This window comes from Amia ocellicauda, chromosome 17, assembly GCF_036373705.1.
Source record: "Amia ocellicauda isolate fAmiCal2 chromosome 17, fAmiCal2.hap1, whole genome shotgun sequence".
NCBI classification, from domain to species: domain Eukaryota; kingdom Metazoa; phylum Chordata; class Actinopteri; order Amiiformes; family Amiidae; genus Amia; species Amia ocellicauda.
Window position 1 is genome coordinate 5,056,862 of NC_089866.1, and position 12,966 is coordinate 5,069,827.

Here is a 12,966-nt window from a genome sequence, read left to right on the forward strand (position 1 = left end):
GCTGACGCTTTGCCGGTCCCCTCCGAACGGGGGACGGCGCTCGCCTGTGTGTTGTTGCGGTTTGTTGCGTTCCCATGCCAACTCCTGTGTGTCTGTCGCCTGGGGTCATGGGGCTAACTTGGCTCCCAGTCTCCTATAAGCAGATAAGACCCGGCAGGGAAAGTATGTGGATCCTACTAACACTGTCCCCCCCCCAACACACACACACACAGCCCCCCCCCCCCAGCCTGCCTGCCTCCAGTCAGTCTGGTGCCAAGAGTCAGATTTCAGAATTTCCTTATACAAGCCACATTTAGAGCACCCAGGACTGTCTCCATCCCCTCTCTCTCTCTCTCTCTCACACACACACTCACACACACACACTCCTCGCTTTCCCCGCTCCTGACTTTCTCCTTCCCTCTCTGTGTCAGTCCTTTGGTATTATCTCTCTCTGTCTCAGCCTTTCTTCCTCTTATCTATCAGTCTTTTTTTGGCCGCCCCACCTATCTCTCCTATCAGAGACTTATCCCGATAGGAGACATGGTGGCATATGTTGTAACAGTGCTTGAATAGACCAGATTTCTTTGAGCATCACGTTAACTGATGTCTATGTCTGTCTTTTTAATTTCTGTAAAGATATATTTGGCTTTTCATCATCGTCAGGGTTTCTTGTGAAGACTTCTGCATGTTGTTGCCTTTTATAAGCTTCTGTGTTGGTTTTATTTTCGGGAAATGGGGGGATTATAAAGATTATTTTGAAGAACAGTCCTGGAATAAAAATAAAACATGATCTGAACTCAAACAAAATCTTGGACTTGAACCCTATGAACCAGGTCACCTAAAATGATGTCACATTCATCAAAGTAACGTTATTATTCCTATACTTAACCCTGATATAATAAAATGAACTGTTTTCCTCCACACTTGCCCGTATAAGATATAAACGGCAGCTTTCTTTGGCAGAAACTATGTACAAAGCCAAGCTGCAATTTACCAATATGTGTGTTTCTGCTTTGTTTTATACTTGGTGTTGCATTGCACAAATAGTACCATGTCAAAGCTGCTTATTTTAATGTGGCTTTAATGTTAATCTATAATTTTCATTCAAAATATGTGATGACATATAACATATAATCCAAGACATGTAATATGTTGTTTCCCCAACATGACATTCCTAGACAATTGCTCAGTTCACCATAAATTTCTGAAATGCTTGATGTTGGGTGCTGTCAAGATCTGAAAGAAAAGAATGATCGTAATACATAAATACATTGAAAATAGGAAGACTGTATATGGAGAATTAGAAGCTTTAGATTTGAGCATCAAAATCTGTATTCACACCCTGTACCCAGTTATCAGAGTGGGCAACCAGTGGGCAATGGTCTCGAGTTTCCCCTCGCCCGCCCGTATGGTCCGAGAAACGCCTGCCTTGGTTATGTGCGTCGGTGGATTTGTAATCGTCTTTGCTGGGGCGACGTCCGACATTGCAACATCAGACGCCCCCCTCACGTCTGCTCCCATATGACAGTGGTGGACATAGTGCTCAGTGCTTTTCTGTGTTCGTTTCTACGGGCTCATGTTTGAGGACGTCACTCCACCCTGCGGCAGTCTTGCACAGGCATGCCTAGCGCTCACGCCCACGCTCCGAAGCACAACACCCGTGGCCCTCCCGTCGATGGGGTCTCGGGTCAGTCTCCAAACCTGCACTGTTCCCGAGCGCATCACTGTCCCTGTGTGCTGAATAAATGGCCATTTTACTCGACTAGAACAAAAACCACCTCTGGCCAGTATTTCTGTCCTAAGACCATGTGAGTGCAAGGACTGGTGCCGTTGAGACCTCCGACTGGACCCAGACCCCTCTCTGATTGAATGACACATCCATTAAAGCTGGAGGGAGACAGGAACTTCTAACCCATCTGTTAAAGAGCTGCCTCTGGAAAACACTGGAGTTCAGACGGTTTTCTAATGCTGATATCAGCTGTTAGGGGGACATCCATCGCGCGGACTGGATCCCCCCCCCCTCCCACCTTCAGCACTGCCACCCAAGATTTATGAAGGCTGGAGGCTTGTGGCGGCAGACGACCCTGTTTTGGGGGCCTGGCTGTCAGCAAATAGCTGGCCCGAGAGCCTGCTGTAGGGAGGAGGGATACTTTTAGCCTTCGCTGCAGCACTGGATGAGGAGAAATCAAATCAAGAATGGCCTCAGTGATGACAGCTCGCCGGGACAGGCATGCCGTGCGCTCTGGACATTCTGGCGTGGATGACTGGGCGTAACAAAAGTCAGTCTGTAAACAGCGGCATTTCTCATCGCAAGAAAACGATGTTGTCTTGTGTATACTGTTATTCCTGGGGAGCGCTCTCCGTGTGAGTGGGATGTTGGGCTCCAAATTCCTGTCCAGGCTTTCGAAGGCCTTCTCTTGCGCTCTCTCTCTCTCTCTCTCTCTCTCTCTCTCTCTCTCTTTACAACAGCAGGAGTTAAAGCATAGATATTAAGTATAAGGTGCCATCAGACCTAAAGAGAATGGTGTCAGCAGCCCATGTTGTCCGTGGAGCAAAAGTCCAGTCAGAACAGCCAATTGTTCCTGCTCAGGTGCTGCTCCCCGGTCCCCTATAACGGTGTTGTTCCCAGGCTGACCGGAGTCTGAACACAACGGCCTTCCTGTGTGAAACACCTGTATTCCAGCTGCCGGGAGCGCCGGGGGGCGGGGGCTGCTAGCACACGCCGAGGGTCAGCTCTTGGAAACCACAAGCTGCAGGTGTGCAGCCCCGTGAAACCGCATCTTTAAAGCCTCTCTCCGATGCCAAGTGTGCACTGATGACAAATCCTGCCCCTGGGACCAGACCTTGGAGGAAGCCTACAGATTTATAGGGGGAAGCCCGCTTGGCTTTCAAAGCAGGGAACTGGACGACGTACAGTAAACTACAGTGGGCAACTGTCTCCGGCTTTTTCACTGCCCTCGGAGCGGAAGATAATGCAGGTGGTGTTGAGATTGAAGACGGCACATTTAATATGAAATTCCTCTCCTCTAGTTTCAGTCCCTTCTGCATTAACAGGCTATTTTTCACTGGTGCATTCATCATTTTTCGGCATGCACCTCGCCCTTGTTCCCCCCTTGAGCTACTTAATATATGCTTTTAGCAAATGTGAATTATAGGCAAGACATTTATACATACACACGATTAATTCAGAAGATGAACACCAAAAAGGGTTCCAGGTTACTGTGTTTGGTTTAGTCCCCTGTTACCTATTGCCTTGGCCTCCCAGCTGGTGTAGATTTCCCACCAGGGCTTTATTAGCCAAGTGAACCAGAGACAAGCCCCCCACATCTTCCAGTCCGTTTCCCCTCGTTCCTCCCCGCTCACTTAGACCTGCTTTTTGCTCACCATCCGGCCGTGACCTCCTACTTTTAGTGCAGGGTGTAAAGTGATTCAGGGCTATCTGGGGAAGGCATCTCTAGATGTAATAAGGTCCTGAGGCATGCTGTTACAGTTTAACTATGCAGCAAGCATCCATTTGTTATCTAATAGAGCATGGACTGGTAATTCCACTCGTCGGATGCCGAGAGAGATGAGAAAGGCGGGGGGGGTAGTATTTTGGATTTTGCCGAGTTGTGCCTGCCATTTGATGTGGGCTGCGCGAGTTCTCTGCCAAGCATGAACCCCCTTCAGATACGGGAGCTTTTGTTCTCAGCGGGACGGCTTCCTGCATAAATATTTTGAAAATGTATGAATAAATAAATCCGCAAATGTCTCTGCCGTCTTCAGCTTCCACAGAGGCTCCGCTGACGTTCTCCGGCGGTATCTGGCCATCTGCTTGACTCGACTCGAGCCTGTCTGTGTCTTATCCGCTGCATCTACATGTATATGTTTTTGCGGTTTATTTTCATTACGTCTGTGTTCGTCCGTCTGCCTTTTGTACCTCTTGTCTTTAACCTCATGGGGGATTACCTGACTCGGGCTTCCATAGCTCCAGTGAGTCTGGTCCTGCTGTTGTTAGACATCAAAATAAGTCCTGATTGTTTCACGTTCCTTTCATGTCTTCCTTCACTTTGCCTTCGGGTTTCAACATTATTGTTATAAAGATGGGGCGTTCAGACACCAGAGTTTTGACTGGCACAGCTTCCTCGGCTTGAAGAAATGACTCACTTTTAGCCGGAGCAACCCACCAAAAAACGATACACACAGATGACTCTGAAGGGTTGTGCTAGTGCACTACTATGTATTGCTTTGAATGAAAATAAGGTCTGGATGCAGGTTGCGTGTGCTCTGTTGTTTTTGGTGAGTGCCAGACCATTCCTGTTGGGTTTTCACATCCCAGAAAATCCTTGTGCCTACGGTAGTCTGCATACTGAGACACAAGTTTCCAACAGAAGGTTGTCACTTTAAAGTGAAGTCAGATGATGCGGTTTCTCTCTCATTGTGTTAAGAGGGGTAAACTTAGTGTACAGAAGTGTTATTATTCTCCAGATTCATGCTAAAATCCAGCGAATGCTTTCCTCAACACCTACGTAAAGATTCCCAGCCAGCTTTTCAGGCCATGTCGACCGATGCCAGTCTGACACTTGTTTTGTTTTTAGAAAGTTTTTTCATTTTATCGCCTCAGTTGTCCTGGCAGTCACCCTCTGGCCTTTTACAATCCCCAGCCTTGAGTTGAGAGGTGCCCTGGCTGTGAGTAATGCCACCCACCTCACTGAGTAAGGCCTGTGTTCATGTCTGGGGCCAGGCTCACTGTCTGCAGTCTTCCCACTTGAGTCTTACTCCTAAAACATGCCAGCATTAACCGATGACTAGTCTCCTGTTGCCTAGTTCGCACACATTCACTGGTATCGAGATTTCCAGTTATGCTGAGGGCTAGTGGTGGAAAACCTGATGACAACTACAGTTCTGCTAAACATATGTTATGCAATATCCCATCTTCCTCCGTGCTCAGCTAGCAGGGGCATTTCTGGCAGTGGGATGATCCCTTTTCACCACTGGCTCCAAGAGTCTCTCTCCATTCTGTGGCATCCTCAAAGGACTAGGTTTCCCAGGCCCAAAATGGTCCCTGACTTAATGTCGTGTCTTTGAAGGCTTTTGTGTGGTTTTTAAAGACCACCCCTCACTCTGCTATTTAAAGAATAGAGTTACTGCTGTAGTCAGGGCCTCACAGTTACCTTGCTGTAAGCCCCTTCTCCTGGCGGCCGGGGAAACTTCAGCTTCTTATATGTGTGGGCCTTTTGAAGGAGCACTTTGTTTGCGCCCCGGGTCTGACCCACTGGAGCTACACGGCCGTCGCTCAACATAATCCTCCGTAACCATGTTTTTACAAGGAATCTAATCTAATCTAATCTAAAATGAGATGACATTTTCTGATCTTTCCTACTCTCTGTTCTCTTGGTTCTTTTGGTTTCCATTACGTTCAGGTGGTGAGACGAGCTGCCCGTCGAGGTGACCATGTCAGAGTAATCGATTGCGTGATTGGATGGTGGTTACAGAGTTGAGACCAGGCCTGGGGAATTTTCAATCGGACGGCCACAGAGGACGTTTTCATTTACGCATCAATCCTAAAAAAATGTACATGCCGGCCCGGAATATCCCCACTCTCCATGTCGGGAATACAAATCGCAAGGAAAGAGATACGCATTCCTCGTGGGGTGGGGGGGCGGTGTGCGCTGAATGTCACTGTCCCTGCAGACACTTGTCGGGCGCATGACATTTAAATCGGCAGCTTTGCCCGAGTGGGTGGGGACGCTGGCTCCATCTCAACCGCGGGGCTTCCAAGAAAAAGGACTCGACAGCTTTCTTTCAGTTGCAGGGACAGTGAAATCCTCCAGCCTGCCCGAGAGGAGGAACCAGCAGCAACCATGGTGCTGAGAATTTATGCGTATGAGGCGTCTATACAGCTCAAATCGGAAAGAGCTGTGTCCCACTAATCAGCATAGTTTGACAAGTAACTGAGTGGATTCAAGGTCAACTACCAACTTAATTGCCATAAAGTTTAAGCTGTCACAAATATCAAACACAAATAGAAGGGAATGCCACAGTACTCGGGCCACTTGTGCAGTTTATAGCATCATGCTAACTTTGGGAAGTTCAAATAAAACCAGATTTTATCAGAGAGCTCCTTTGCACACACTCCAGTGGTTTAAATCAGTTCAGCCCCCATGTTCATGAGCTGTTTCTTGTTTGTTTTTGTTTTCATTTGTGAGTAAGGTGGACTACAAGGCCTCCGTTCGTTTGTAACCTTTCTCATATTGCGTTCAAGATAAGATGTAAATTTGTTTTTCAAAATAACAGTAAATCAAACTTAGCATTGTCCTAGATGTTTTGTCAAGATCAAGGCCTTGATCTGGTTCAGAAAAGGCTTCTTTATCTGCCGTACCAGGAAACAATCAACAAAAGCTCTTTTTGCTTTCAATGCTTACTAATCAAAATGAGTTTCAGTGTAAATATGTTAAATTTGTGGAACATAAAAGCTATCTCTTGCTTCCCTCCTTAGATCATTCTAGAGTGTGTTTCTATAATATCGGCTCCATCCATTTCCTCAGCAATCTTATTGAGGATCGTGTGTCATCAGTGAGAGCATCTCGAGAAAATGTTGATGAAGGAGGCTCTTGATCACACCCTTTCACACAATGCCATTCTGTCTTAAAAACCTCCAGTGTGTCCTCCAATGCCATCTTTACAGAAGGGTACACACAATAGACACTTTCAAATTACAGATTTTATGTGTGGCACTTGACACTGGGCTTTACCTGAGAGATGCAGATGCTTTGCATGTTGGAAACACTGCTGATCTGACCTCTCCTGTCCTGCTCTCTTCCAGGCCCGCCTCTCCCAAGATGTCTACGCAGATGCGGGAGCCCCCTTTGGCCCCAGCCAGGAAAGCCCCCGGCCCCTCTTCACCCAGCGCCGCCCGCCGCCTCTACCGCAACCTCTCTGGGAAGTTCCGTGTAGGGCATCCTGGCTTGGACGACAACGTCATGTCCGGCCGCGGAGACAAGGAGCGAGTCCGCAAGTCCTGCATGGTGAGAGAACCAGACACCCTGCCACGTGCTGCGCCACACCTTTTGACTCCATAACGACACATTATTTAAAGAGATGGCCACTTGTGCTGCCCCGTCTGGGTTTTCCAATTGGCTTGGGCCAGTCAGTAGCGGCCCCGTTGGCATTTGAGTTGAGTTTGAAATGCTCTTTCTCACTGCCAGCCACTGTAAATTTCAGCGCTCCCAACTTATCTCTTTCTAATAAACACATTGATGAAATTCTAAGTAAGTGTCAAAATAAACCTGTCAAATATCACATGAGTGCCAACATACTGCGGGCATGGAAATAAGAGAAACAGGACTCCCGCTGCATTGATCTATTTCAGGTTTTATGGGCGGCAGGCTTTTGAACAGCACATATATGTAATATTTCCACTTCATTTCAGTATCTCTGTGTGCAGATGTACTCAAAATAAGGTAACAAGCATGAAATATCCGGCACCTGTCAATGGCGTTTATAAAAGATGCAGCAGTTTGTAAAGAGTGAAATGGGTGACCCTGCTGTTCCCTTATTTCTATTGACTGCGATATGGGCAATCAAATGATAAAAAACAGAACAATAAGAGATCTAGAGTTAGATGCATGTTGTGTTGTGCCATCCCTTGACTCCAAGGTCTCTCTCTCTTTCAGTTTCAGAGTAACGAGGCCCTGTTTGAGGCGGTGGAGCATCAAGAGATGGACCTGGTTCAGCTACTCCTGTCCCAGTACAGCTTGGAAGAGCTGGACCTCAACACGCCCAACAGTGAGGGCCTGCTGCCACTGGACATCGCCATCATGACCAACAATGTCCCCATGGCCAGGCTCCTGCTGCAGGCCGGCGCCAAGGAGAGCCCACACTGTGAGTCACCCGGGCACCCGCACAGCCAAAACAATGCACCCACATTGATTAGGCTGTTGAATAATGAATGGAAGGGTTGGCCCAAAGCCTGGCCCTTGGACTGGACTTCACTGGAGGAACAGGCACTGCTGCCGATCGTTTGGGAATGCTTGGTAAATTGGTAAATGGTAAACATTTAAACATAGAATCATAATTTTAATGGGAAAGACAGGAGAAACGCGTCAGTTTTCTGATACAGCGTAGTTTTTATTGAGTCAACATTTCGGTTCGAGCTACAGACCTTCCCTGTGACGCACTGGCACAGCGCTTTTCTTCAAGCTGTGGTTCAGGAGGTTTTATTGCCGAGTGCAATTTCAGATACGCTTACAGTTACCTAATAGACTGTATTTATAGAAAGGAAAACGTGAGGAGGAAAATTGGTGGCAGGCTAGGTAGCACCACAGGTAGTTCATTAGGGTTATTTTCTTCTGGAAAGTCTTAGTTCTGAAGGGGTGGAACGAGGTTAATGGTGTCAAGTTAAACATCGAGTTGACATTACGTAACATCATAAAACTACATCACTGTCTGTTGCGACTGGGCGATGGATACCCGAGACACTTTTAGTGGAGCGACGTGTCGGCAATTTCACAAACCACTGCTTGTGGATTCACTGAGTATAAACAGAACTTCATTTTCCAGACATCCACCAAAAAAAAAAAGTAATAAGAAGGATCAACGAAACGAGAAACCGTTCAACATGAAGGGTGTTTACTGAAGTTTTCGTCCATCCCAAATACGACGTCTAAAAACGCAGATATCTGGGACACACTGAGCATTTTTTTTTTTTATATATATATATATATATATATATAAGAGTCTTCAAATCAAACTCCCATCTGAGGAGAATTGAGATCAAAGAGGCAGGCTTTCCGTCTGGTTTTAAAGGAAGCCACTGAATCAGCAATCTAGACATCAAGGAGCAACAGCAACGAGACGGGGAGCCTTCCAGACTGTGAGCGTCTCAAACACCATCCACCATAATATGAGGAGCTCTTGGGTCCCTCCAGAATAAATTAGGCCTTGAAATTGTTCCAAACGAAAGTGTGGAAAAATAATGAATATTATTAAATTATTAATAGTACCAGTTTTGTAAATAGCCAGTTTCGGTAGTTTAGCTGCTGCTTTTGAACCGCTGTATTGGGTGTTGACGTTTTACCCACTGGTACTGGACACAAGTTTCCCAACATGCTTTGCAACAGGTGTGCATTCTGTTGTGCTAGTTGTGTGCGGTTCTGCTTTCGAAGTCGTATTCGTTTTTGGTTTTGGAAGATGATGGATTTTCACAAATGTGCCAGTTCTCGTGGTCCGAAAGGAACATTATAACGGTGCAGTACCATTGTCATAATAAGATATTAAAAGCCAGGGAAATGTAAGGTTAAAGACATAGCAACAACGTCTTTGTTATGTTTTTGTTTTGTTTTTTAATTATTAGCGCAATGCTCTGGGTTTGTGACCGCCTGGATGCTATAAACAGACCTCCGTTGTAAAGCCTGTTTTCTGCTGACGTTCTCAGTTTGTATACTCCAGTAAGCTTTGTTCTCTCTCTTTCTCTCTTTTGAAATTCTCCACATTTTCAGAATTCCAGGAGAGGAGTGGCACGTTGATGCGTCTTGCGTTTTTCTCCCCTCTTTTCTTATAAGACATTTTGATTGTTTCTCTTTGAAGGCCCCGTCTGGCACAGTGACAAATATGAAACAACAACAAGAAAGCACAGGGGAGTGGGGTGGGGGGGGGGAGTTTTACAACCAACAGCTTTAATGAAAAGCAGCTTGCTTGGGACTTTAACACCACATTTTAATTTTGGACAGTTCGGTTTTACAGTGATTGTTAAAGTCTGTAACCCTAGCCCACATTACTGTGGTGTTTTGCTCTTTTAATGGTGAAGAGGGACTTACCAAACCCCCCCCCACCACTGCCTACCAATGGACAGTGAATCGATGCTTTCAAACACAGGACATCCAATAAAAGATGTCCGCCGACTCACTGACATTTCAGACAAACCGTCAAAGATCAAAACATCTACAAACCCATGCTTCATAAGTCAGAACTCTAAAGGCCATTCTTGTCAGGTGTTTAATAATGAAATGCACTGTGTGGTGTGGGGGTGTGAGTGACCGGTGCGCTGTCGCCTGTGTTGTTGTCGTATAGTTGTGAGTCTGGAGGGCCGGGCTGTGCACCTGGCCACGCTGGTGCGGGAGGCGGAGCAGCGGGTCAACGACCTGACGGCCCAGGTGGTGAACGAGGTGCCGGGCGAGCGCGAGAGGCAGCTGAAGGCCTGGGAGTGGCGCCATCGGCTCTTCAAACGCATGAAGACGGGATTCGAACACGCGCGTGAGTCACGGCCTCTCCCCCGCTCTGGGTCTCTCCAGTTCTCTCTCTCTCTGACTTTCTCTGACTCACTCTCATTTACTACCTCCCTCTGACTCTGTCTCTCTCTGTCTTCTGAGTGCTACTGATTTCCACATTATAAAGGTCTGGAAAAGGGACATTTCCCCCCCACACATATATTCTGTCTAAAAACATTGAGAGAACATCAGAGCTGACGGTTCCTGGATGTTCCTGGTTTTTCGAAAGAACACTGCCCATCAAGCCCGGCTTTTGTCTAATGAGAGAAATTGATTTGTTGAACGTGCTTGTGCAAAGCCGGGATGCAAAGTTGAGATTGGGGTTGTATGCCAAAGACCAAGGCCAAAAATCCCCACACCCAGAGGCCTGCACACAAGCACACGTACGACACAGCTGTGCGACTGTTGTGAAGGGTTTTTCCATGCTGGGCGCGGGCGGCAGGGGTTCAAATCCAGCTGAAGTCACTGTATAATGAGCTTGGTGCTATTAGCTTCGCCCCCAGCGGATATTACTTCACATTCTCGAATCACTAAATGTTGTGAAGGCCATAATAATGGGACTCTCACATTTCAGTTGAACGTTTTCCTTCCTTTGACTGAAATGAGCCGTGTCTCTTTGAGCAGTCTGTGACCGAGAACCCAGCCTCATTAAAATGAGCACCCCCTCCGCCCTGCGATTGGGATTTCCCTCCATTTACAGAAGTACAGCTTGATTCGTGTCCATCTGCAGTAGGCCAGTCCAAGTCTACAGCGGCTCTGCTGTGTGCTTTTTTATCATAGTCTCATCCTTATTACCACTGTGTCAAAGGCTGTGTATTTTAAAATGGCGGATCCCTGTTCTACATAAGCATATCATTAAAGAAAGCGCCTCCTCTGTTGCTTTTTAATTCAGGCTGCTGGTGTAGCTGAGATTGCTGTTTGCTCAATCTCTCGCCAAGCGCTGGCTGTGTGAGACGGATCAAGTGCTCAGATTAATTTTAAACAAGTGCAGTTGGTGCCCAGATCCCTCGTATGTTGCCTCTTTAAAGCAACACGGGTTTGGTGGCGTTCTGTCTCGGCTGCGCTGCTAATGATTTCCACGTTGGGAGCGCTGGGTGTCTGGGTTCTGTTTAACCTTCTCTCTCAGCTTTTCATCAGATACCAGAGAAGACATGGGGAGCCGGCGCTGGCACCTCGAGTTGAGCTCAATGTGTTTTGGATTGTCGGCGATATAATGATGAACACGCAGAACCGGGGCTGTTCATTAGCCACAGCACTAAAACATTAGTGTATCACTTTACTTCTCGCTTTATTCTCCCAATAACCGCTTTTACCAGAGATCTTGTGTTTGGATATGTAAACAAAACTGACAGATATGCATTATGGTATCTGCCTTTGTACTCTTGAGTGTTTTTCTTTTTTGGTTTCGCTAGTTTAAGCTCATAAGCCCCCTTGCTTTCCAAACCCTGTGGCAGAAAAGATATACAACTAAATTAACACATCATGCACGTTATTGTTAATTAACCCATTCCAAATCATTCAAACGAGGCGTATTTCAGAACACTTAATGCAGTTTCCGTTGGTTAACGCTAACCGATATTGGTGCTGAGGTATTTTTCATAATTAATAAGGCCTGTGAGAATATGCGGTTTGCTTTTGGTGATAAGAACTGAATTAGGGAAATAATTGTTTCCATTTCGGATGTGAACAGAACTGATCTTGAGTGCCTGTTATTGCAAGAGCCTTCACCCTTTCTCTGAGCTTTGAGCGCCTCACTGTTACCCCCTGCCTCTCCTCTTGTGCCGCTCCCCACCCCCCAGGTCCCCCAGAAGCGCCCAGCAATGTCCGTCTGTCGGTCAGCAGCAACTCCAGCATGCGGGTCACTTTCCACGAGCCCCTGAGTGTCAACTCCGCCGTCGTGACCAAATACAGGGGTGAGTTACAGCACCTGATGTGAAGTATGCATGATCTCAAGAGGACCGCTTTGTTAATGGGCCAGATGTTGTGCGTTATTGAGTGGCTGGGAAGTAATACAGTGAGAAGAAGAGTAATGCTTACAAGGCTTAGAAGAAGAAAAAAGGTCAACAGACACGTCTTGCTTTAATGACTGATATGAATGTAAGATAACTTGCCGATTTGTCCCACCTCGTTTAGATGAATTGCTAATAGCCTTAAGATCCCAAAACCTCCACAAGATGCTTTTTTAAGGACTCCAGACTCTTTCCACAAAACACCACAGCTCTGGGGTCACAGCGGGAGAGAAAACAAGAGCAGGGCCGGGACGCAGTGTGAGCGAGGTGAGAGGCTTGCTTCAGTGAGTGAGTGCTGTCTGATTCTCCCCCGCAGTGGAGTGGAGCTGTTCACCTTCGTTGTGTCCTCTACTGGGAGAAGCCGTGGTAGAAGACATCAAAGACCTCCAGTACAGCATCACGGGACTGACTTCAGTGAGTATGTCAGGGTGTCAGGGCTCCTGCTCCTTAGAGTGATACTGCACCAAATGGTGTAGTTGTGTGTTTAATGTCATCCTTACATTTTATCATCTTTATCATCAACAACACAATCTGTACGTTGATTATATATCCCAGAGCATGAAACAAGTAATATCATGCTTTGGGATAAATCAATTTGTAAATGCAGATCATGTTGATGATGGTGATGATGATAAAGATGATATAGTTCAAAGAAGACATGTCCATCCTGCTGTAAAATGACAAAACGGGAAGTGCCGATTTAAAACGGTGAGATTAAGCATTCAAAAATC

At 46.6% G+C, this 12,966-nt stretch overlaps 1 protein-coding gene across 2 annotated transcripts in view; it reads left to right on the forward strand.

Moving 5' to 3' along the window:
* ankfn1b (ankyrin repeat and fibronectin type III domain containing 1b) overlaps window positions 1–12,966 on the forward strand; it is a 163,727-nt gene that overhangs the window by 135,075 nt on the left and 15,686 nt on the right. For both annotated transcript variants that reach the window (XM_066689307.1, XM_066689308.1), the window contains 5 exons: window positions 6,785–6,986; window positions 7,635–7,842; window positions 10,030–10,212; window positions 12,026–12,139; window positions 12,552–12,649. In XM_066689307.1, the coding sequence (XP_066545404.1) occupies window positions 6,785–6,986; window positions 7,635–7,842; window positions 10,030–10,212; window positions 12,026–12,139; window positions 12,552–12,649 (805 nt within the window). The remainder of the gene's footprint in view (window positions 1–6,784; window positions 6,987–7,634; window positions 7,843–10,029; window positions 10,213–12,025; window positions 12,140–12,551; window positions 12,650–12,966) is intronic.